The sequence below is a fragment of the Oncorhynchus nerka genome, linkage group LG22 (genome assembly GCF_034236695.1).
Source record: "Oncorhynchus nerka isolate Pitt River linkage group LG22, Oner_Uvic_2.0, whole genome shotgun sequence".
NCBI classification, from domain to species: Eukaryota; Metazoa; Chordata; class Actinopteri; order Salmoniformes; family Salmonidae; genus Oncorhynchus; species Oncorhynchus nerka.
The window spans coordinates 43,853,716-43,862,799 of record NC_088417.1 but is presented as its reverse complement, the minus strand read 5'-3'; the positions used below and the strand labels follow the sequence as shown (position 1 = coordinate 43,862,799).

Below are 9,084 nucleotides of genomic sequence, written 5' to 3'. Positions count from 1 at the left end.
GGGGAGACTAGAGCACTGATTCGTGGCTTCCCTGCAATCCAATCATCAGGCAGCACCCATGGGAGACAGGATTCTTTTCTATTACCCTCCCCGCATATACACACTCACTGTCACCCCCCCCTCCTCCAACCAAAATTATGCTAATTAGTACATGCCTCCACCAGCTTTGTTGAGGGGATATTTTCTTTTCCTGTTAACTTCCATTCGTTCCCGCAGGACATCCAAAGGAAATCACATCTTTAATCTCAACGCTTCCTTCCTGCCGCAGCTTTTGAAGAAATGAAATCTAAATCGCCTCGTGTAATTAACAGGATGTAGTGATGTCTGTTCCTGTGAGGACAATGCTACCATACCAGACCCTCTAACCCTTGTTTATTTTTAATTTACTCCAAAACCATGACAAATTATTTCAGTTCACCGGCTCTTTTGCCTAAAACCAAAACATTAAATCCCAATTTGTTTAATTAGTGGATCTCATAATTTGGAAATTACTTTTTTGTTGGCCCACGTAAAATGTAATATGACCTTAAATGTGTTCCTCCTTTGTGGAAGCGTTGGAAAGCTCATTGTAGCCCGTTATTTGAGTTTGTAAAATGAAAGGACTAAGCACTTATGTCCCACGGTTGCAAGCTGGCTTGGCACCATATGGCTAATGGTGGTGCACGGCAATTAGCAGTACTGATTAATGGTGAGCAGACTCATTTTCTGCTTATAATTGAGACTGTGTTTGAACCCCCAGTGCAGAATCAGCACGTCTCCATCCCCGAGACTGGGGACTGGGGACTGGGGAGGGGTGCAGGGCGGGTTGGACTGGCACCCCACAAGTCACTGTCTGATACATCACGGGCTCCATGGTTAGGTTCCTCACACTGGGCCCCTCTACTGATGTCTCGCACTCTCTCAGACCCTATACAATGCCTTAACCAAACACTGCTTAGCAGGGCTATTCAACTCTTCCCCTACGAGGTCTGGAGCCTGCTGGTTTTCTGTTCTACCTAATAATTAATTGCACCCACCTGGTGTCTCAGGTCTAAATCAGTCCCTGATTAGAGGGGAAGAATGTAAAAAAAAAAAAAACTTTTAAAAAAGTGGAACTGGTTTCGAGGTCTAGAGTTGAATTTGAGGGCCGTAGATGGGGAATGGCTATACTGTACAACTGTGGTGGCTGAATGGGAATGATGGGTCAAATTTAGGCTGTAAACCCTGTGCTAAAAAGATCATTGTGTGATAATTGTCGATTTCTAATGCTACTGTTAATCACGACTTTATCTCAAATCAAAGAGTGAGTTACAGTTAAAAGTGGTTCTGAAGAAAGGTCCGAAAATAACTTAATTCAAGTTCTAAATATGAGTACGAAAGAGGAGTATGCATCTTTGTGTGTGTGTGTGTGTGTGTGTGTGTGTGTGTGTGTGTGCGCGTGTGCGTGTGTGTGCGCGCGTGTGCGTGTGTGTGTGTGTGCGCGCGCGTGCGTGTGCGTGTGCGTGTGACTATGTGTGCGTATAAGTACATAAGTCCTTGCATATATTTCATAGTCACAATGCAAGGGAAGGCCCATTTGTTAGCAGCTGAACAACAGGAGAATTCAAATTGAGTAATGAGTTTCTGCATGTCCTAATTAAGCAGGCATCAGAGAGGTATTTTTAGGGGGAGAGAGAACTGTTCAAATGCCTCTAAAAATAGGAAGGAGTCTATCCTCACAACCCAGTTCCAAGCAAATTCATCTTTTGATTTTAATTAAAGGTACAACATTTGATCGCCAAACTCATCTTCCTCTACTTTCCCTGTTTCTTCGTTCCCCTTCTTCTGCTGGGAGGTATAGGGGTGACCTGCTTAGCTACAGTAAGGTTGAGCCTCTATGAGAACTGCCATAGACAATGCATGGTGAGGCCTTGCCATCACTGTAACATACTGTACGTATATGGTTGAGTAGTGCAGTGCAGTGTAGTGTAGTGTGGCGTAGTGTAGCCTAGCGTAGCGCAGTGTAGCATCAGACTGGGGGAGAAGCAGAGTTCCAGAGCTTCCTCTTCTTACCTGCACATGATCTCGTGTGTCAGTAACACTCGGCACATCTCTGGGTTCTTGTCTTGACCTTCATAAATAATGGCCTGCGAGGGGGAAAATGATCAGAAAATGTTATATTAGAAACAGGCTGAGGATTTGTTTTTGTAGCGAGGTTGGGTTATGGTCCTCACAGAGGCATGTTAGTGGAGCAGGTCAACTATATTTGCCCTGGAGAGAGAGAGAGTTCCTACTGTGGCCTGGCTCACATCTGGTCACATCTCTCTCCACACACTGCACAGCAGTCTCTATGGAAACATTAACGGACATATTGGAATGGAGCATTTTTCCAATGTCACTTTCTGCATGCTAAGAAAAGGAAATGACGGGAAGCCAGCCAGATAAACAGACAGTATGGGGGACTTAACTCATGGAACTTTTATCTGTTCTGTTCTGTTTCTGGTCCAAACATGACACATCAGCATGTTGACTGATTCTGGTGTTTCCTTGTGTGACAACATATCACCACATTTTGTAATAACCAAGTAAATATTCTCTGGAAAGGCCAGGCCGGGGCATTTTACAGCTTGCTGATGGAAATATTACTTCCTGTCGCTCTTTAACATGGGCTGTGTCCAAAAATGTGCACTATTCCCTATATAGGGGACTGCTTTAGGCCAGGGTCCATAGGACACAAATGTGGCCTTTAGATTTGGATGCAACACAGCACACTGAAGGACATTATCCTTAAAGTAACTGTCCGGTAAAAATCTCACTAGTCTGTTAACTCGTACCCAAATAATGTTGTTGACTCACCCTATACTACATTATTATTTTTTAAGCCCCCCTTGCTATTTCCTGAGCTGGTTAAATCAGCGGGCTAGTCGCATTAATATTTTTAATGACCGGTATACGCCCACACCATTCTATTGTTGGGTTACGCCCACACCATTCTATTGTTGGGTTACGCCCACACCATTCTATTGTTGGGTTACGCCCACACCATTCTATTGTTGGGTTACGCCCACACCATTCTATTGTTGGGTTACGCCCACACCATTCTATTGTTGGGTTACGCCCACACCATTCTATTGTTGGGTTACGCCCACACCATTCTATTGTTGGGTTACGCCCACACCATTCTATTGTTGGGTTACGCCCACACCATTCTATTGTTGGTTACGCCCACACCATTCTATTATTGGGTTACGCCCACACCATTCTATTGTTGGGTTACGCCCACACCATTCTATTGTTGGGTTACGCCCACACCATTCTATTGTTGAGTTACGCCCACACCATTCTATTGTTGGGTTACGCCCACACCATTCTATTGTTGGGTTACGCCCACACCATTCTATTGTTGGGTTACGCCCACACCATTCTATTGTTGGGTTACGCCCACACCATTCTATTGTTGGGTTACGCCCACACCAATACAAAAAAAGCTACTTTCTAACATATACCTCAGAACAATTTTTGGGGGAGAATGACTTTGGGTCCTCTTTCATAGATATCTAGAAACATCGGACAGTTACTTCAATCTATGGGGCATCAGGTAGCCTAGTGGTTAGCACGTTGGACTAGCAACCGGAAGGTTGCAAGATCGAGTCCCCGAGCTGACAATGTAAAAAGCTGTCGTTCCAGTCATCCCACTGTTCCTAGGCTGTCATTGTAAATAAGAATTTGTTCTTCACTGACTTGCCTGGATAAATAAAGGTAAAAATATATATATGGTACTATATGCTTCATACAGTCCACAAACTTAAAGGACTACAATTTTATTGAATGCATCATCTCCTTTCACCACCCAAAAGCCATCACACCCTTAGCCCCCCTCCACACCACCACTACCAACACCCTCTCCCTCCCTCCCGTTTGGCATGGAATTTAAAAGAGCAGATTCCACTTGAGAAACACACAAACACACAGTGCGGCCCTAAGAGCTTAATGTAGTATTTACTGCCTCTGGCCAGGGGATGTTTAATGAATAGCAGCGTGTGTCGTGGGAAATCTGAGGGACATGTCCAATATTTCTGTCCGGGAGGGAGGGAGGGATGGAGGGAGGGAGGGAGGGAGGGAAAAGGCTGTCCAGGGCCCTGGCTACCCACAGAACTACAGAGCGGGACATTACGTGAATTGAGCCGAGAGGAGAGCATATTTCATAGGAGGGTAACAGTGAGAGTGGCTGTTGACTGTTGAGGTGGCTATGAGCCCTGCTGAGAAGCACAGGTTGACACCCAAGACCTCTCACCCCAAGCACAGAACGCACACACAAAACCTTTGTGCTCTCACACTGTGACTCTTTAAAACCAAACAGACACATGGATGCATAAGACGTCATTTTGAACATGCTACACAGAATCCTGGCAATGTTTCATGGAAAGTTTGCTGGAGATTCTTGGTGCTTTATGAGTGCAGTGGGAATCGGGAATGTTGTGTTATTTTCCTGAACATTGTTGCCTCCCCACCCTTCTCTTCTCTCATTCTCTCAGGGCTTAGATATTCATGACTCATCGCGCAGAGCACGGAACAGATACTGAAAGCGCCGGCTGGGTGTCTCTCTACTGGCTTTGCTTCCCCCTCGCTCTGTTGTTAACAGTGAAGAGGATGGTAGCTGCTCACGTATTTCTGTGACTGTCTGTCTTGTAGGTGTGTAACGGTTCTCATTCTACCTACTCTAGCGCGTAAAGCTCCATGCGCACGGCGGTGACGGTGGCGTCGGGGCGGTTAGATGGAGGCAGGGGAACGGGGTTGGGAGGGGAGGTGTGGGTGTGGGCGAGCAGTTGGGATGCCAGACTGGAGAGTGGCACACCATCTGGCCCAGCCTCCACCCCTTCCAAAATGGCTCAGCTTTTTTTTTCACCTTCCCATTACCCAACAACATGTCCCAGCACCGGCAAAACTCTCGTTTATGGCAAAACAGTCGCAGCATGGAATCGGCACGGCAGACACAAGACACTCCCATCAGCAGCCTTGCGTGCAGGCACAAAACACGTTGGGATTGTTTTAAGGAGTCAACCAAATCCATATTTGTGATATTGAGGTCATTTTAGATATGGTGTTAAAATGATCCGTTCCCTTGTAACCGCGACTGAAAAACGAGACTGCTTCCACACAGCTACTCGGCAGTCAGGATGCCTATGAAAGTGACTTGTTCCTTTGGTTTCACTTTGAGAGAATAAGGGCCAAGGTCTTCTAAAACAGCACTGCATGCATCAATGTCTCCAGGCTCGGAGTCCACTGCTCCCAACTTCCAGGTTATATCTATCTTTACTGAGCACAACTAGGCCTTGTGCAATGTCCTGTCCTCTAGTAGAATAACATTACCTATATCATGACAGATGAAGTCGTTGAAATATACAGTGATGAAATAATGTCTATGTTCTTCTGCAAAAAAAATAAAAAATGAAGATTGAAGATCCCAAGTCCTTTGTCGGGTGAAACCAAGAAGCTGGTCAAAACCAGAACATTTGCATGAAACCCTCTCCCTCCGCGAGTTTGTTTTTCACCGTGTTCAGTAAATATGTCTAAACGCAAAATGATTAGTGCTGAAAAACATGGCTGCAAAAACAGGAACTACACAGAGCAGCACCGGTGGTGGAGAGGATGCAAACTCATTAGCGGAAAATGTAAATAACACAGTGCTATTTTTCGGCTCATCTTTCAGTCAGGTTTTAAAAACAGGAGTTGCTCAGTGAGAGACGATGTCCAGGTTGACCAGCCCCATTACAATCCAGACCTCCAGACCTGTGCCTCTGGAACGCCCCCCCCCCGCTTGTCACTACTACCACAATCTAATCCTGAACGAGGCTGAATATCCAAAGCTATCGGACAGCCTCCCAACAGCAGGAAATGTCTCATAGAAGAGATGAATAGCCCTTTTGTCTGGTTTATTGTTAGTATCATTAAAGTGTTCGGTGTCTAAATATTTTACACGGCTTCTGATATACATCCACAATTCTAATCAGGACTAAATCTGGCTGCAAAAGGAGAACAACTGCCGTTTGTGTCATTGGATTTTCACAAATGAAGTAGGCCTACCCATGACATGTTACTGTAGGTGTGGTTCAACCGTGTCTTTCTATCTTTGAAGTCAACAGTCCATAGAAACAAAATATGCTCCCTCCACCGCCACCATCTTTGTAACACACATGACATTCAGACGCACCCTGTGCTAAGAACAAAGTGATGTACTGGGTGCATTAAAAGGCATGTAGCGTTCATGTGCCTTTTAATACATATTTCATCTCGCGCCGTACACTTTTCATTTTTCATTTGCTGTTTTCCTCATTGGCTTTGATGTGACGGCTGAAATCGAAGGCGTGTAAACAAGTTGCTATAAATATGTGGAAACACACTTCCCACTCTGTTAGCGTCATCTGTTAGCGTGCCACCAGGAGCATGGCAGCCTTTCTTCCCGGGCCGCTGCCACAGATACTTTTAAAGAGGTGCCACGATCAGCCTGCCTGTCTCCTTCTTTGTTCCCATCTCAAACTAGCAACTCCTCCACCCCACCCCCGGCTCAGCTGTTCTGGCGCCAAAACTCTGGATAAGGGAGGGAGGGAGAGAGAGAGAGAGAGAGAGAGAGAGAGAGAGAGAGAGAGCGAGAGAGAGAGACAGAGAGAGAGAGAGAGAGAGAGAGGAGGGAGTGGGAGATGGAGTTGGGGGAGAGAAGGAGAGGCCCTCCTGCCTGGGCACTGTCTTAATCAGATCTGTCAGAGGTGGAGGCGGTGATCACAGATGCAGCTGTCTGACTGACACCCCGGGGCTTCTACCTCTCCCTCTATCTATCTACAGTATCTCCCTCTCTCTCCCTCTACCTCCTTCTCACCCTTTTACCCTACCTCACATATTTTCTCTGTTAATTATGTGTGATAGTAGTGCTGATTTTTATAGTTGTTTAAAACAATAATTGCTATGTTAATAACAGCAATTTGGGGGGTTGAGATGAAAATGAATGTACTAACTAAATGTGATTTCAATACGCATGGTAGTTGTCAATACAGTTGTTCACAAACCTTAAAATACTTCTCCATTTTCTCTGTTAGATTGTCTCTAGTAGGACATAAAGCCACAGTGACACATTAGCGGTTGTTACATCAGAGCCGCAGCGCAGTGCAGCAGTGGTGGTCACAGTAACAACAGCACAGCGACTCTTAAACACTGTGGTTAGGTTTATAGGATTAGTGTGATTACCCTTTATTTCCATGGGGGCTAGAACAGCGGCATGCAGGCAGCACTGTGATCAGACACTGGGATTCACAGCTGTGACAGACAGACAGACAGACAGACAGACAGACAGACAGACAGACAGACAGACAGACAGACAGACAGACAGACAGACAGACAGACAGAGACAGGCAGGCAGGCAGGCAGGCAGGCAGACAGACAGACAGACAGACAGACAGACAGACAGACAGACAGACAGACAGACAGACAGACAGACAGACAGACAGACAGACAGACAGACTCACTGAAGAGAAAGTGCATGGGGCTATGGAGCTGATCATGGTGACCTTATCCCTTATCCTACCCAACCGCAACGATGTTTTGGCTGGACCACCTGTTAGTTAGTGTTCCTTTCCCACCGCCCCCATGTCATCATCACACTGGCTACAGCAGTCTCTCTGTTTAACCTTATTATTTGAGCTACACATTTATTCCTGAGCAGATGACACAGGCAGGAAAAATTCCTGGCCCTGATATAGGCTACAACTACAGCACAGAGTTTTTCCTGGTCAGAAAAAAAAACAGCGTCTAACCCTACTTATTATCCAGCCTCCGTACTACAGTATATCGGCTCCACCTCTGGTAGCGACTACAGTAGCTGTGAGGCCCTAGCGACGGCTCTGAGACCCCTGCTCGGGCTCTGCTCACATTCCTGACAGAAAACTCGAGAGACACCCCAGAGCTAAAACAAACCTGATCCTTAAGTCATCTGACTCATCTCGAGGCATCAAAAGACACATGTGCGCCATGAAATGGGCCTCACCACACTAGTCATACATCTAACAATCCCTGACTAACACAGAGATATGACATAGAAATTAGAGAAGCTGCTACGCTGATAATACGAGAACAAAATAATCCGATTCCTACATCAAATAGTTTTGGTCTTCCATCAGCAGCAGCTCAACCTATTTATTATGTGAGTCTATTCCTCAAACTCTCCGTTCGTCTCCTCAAGGTAAACTGGAGGTAAAACAAAATGTGTTAGTCCTCTCAACCAACCAACCTTCAGCCCCCCCCCACGAGAGCAGGTCAAACAGTTTATTAAGAAACAACAAGACTGTCAGACTGACACTGTCAGAGTACTACTGGGGTTTAATGCCATTTGATAATTACCATGGCGCCCATGCAGAGTGTGACACCATCAGAGCCCACCCACTGGGCACAGACGTCAATTCAACGTCTATTCCACATTGGTTCAATGTCATTTCATTGAAATGACGTGGAAACAACGTTGATTCAAGCAGTGTGTGGCAATTGGGCACTGGCACGTTAGTGAGCATTAAAAGAGTGTAACATGGGTCTGTTTCTCCTCTCAGCGGCCCGCCATTACCCTGAGCCTGCTAACGAGCACACTAGCCAATCACCAAACATGTCACACTAGCCAATCACCAAACATGTCACACTAGCCAATCACCAAACATGTCACACTATCCGTAAGGGTACAATCCAGGAGAGAAAACAGAAACGGTACAAACACTTCTGGCTGAAGGCCTACCTGTAGATAATATCTCTGAACATTATGATGATTCAGTGTATGAAATTGTAACTTCCTTGGGGGTGTCAGGATACAAAAAAACGTAATTCAAAATAATAGTTCCCCTTTCCAAATAATAAACTCCTGCACTTGGATGTCAATTAAATGACTCTACGTTGTTATAAACTACAAATCTGAATAATAACCCAGGTAACCCCCCCCCCCCCCCCCCCCATCCCCAACCAAATCATCAGAGTGAGTATTACAGTGAGAGCAGAGCGGCTCAGAAAAGATACTTCAATGGGTCCCCGCCTCATTGTCAGGAGCGTAATACAAGGAGACACTCTGGGGCTGTCAGTGTTACCAAGTGAGTGGGG

At 45.8% G+C, this 9,084-nt stretch overlaps 1 protein-coding gene across 11 annotated transcripts in view; it reads right to left on the bottom strand.

Annotated features, from left to right (window-relative positions):
- The window catches only part of LOC115104534 (transcription factor COE1-A), a 191,123-nt gene that overhangs the window by 177,796 nt on the left and 4,243 nt on the right, over positions 1-9,084 (bottom strand). For all 11 annotated transcript variants that reach the window (XM_065007188.1, XM_065007186.1, XM_065007184.1 and 8 more), the window contains exon 5: positions 2,032-2,105. In XM_065007188.1, coding sequence (XP_064863260.1) covers positions 2,032-2,105 — 74 coding nt within the window. The remainder of the gene's footprint in view (positions 1-2,031; positions 2,106-9,084) is intronic.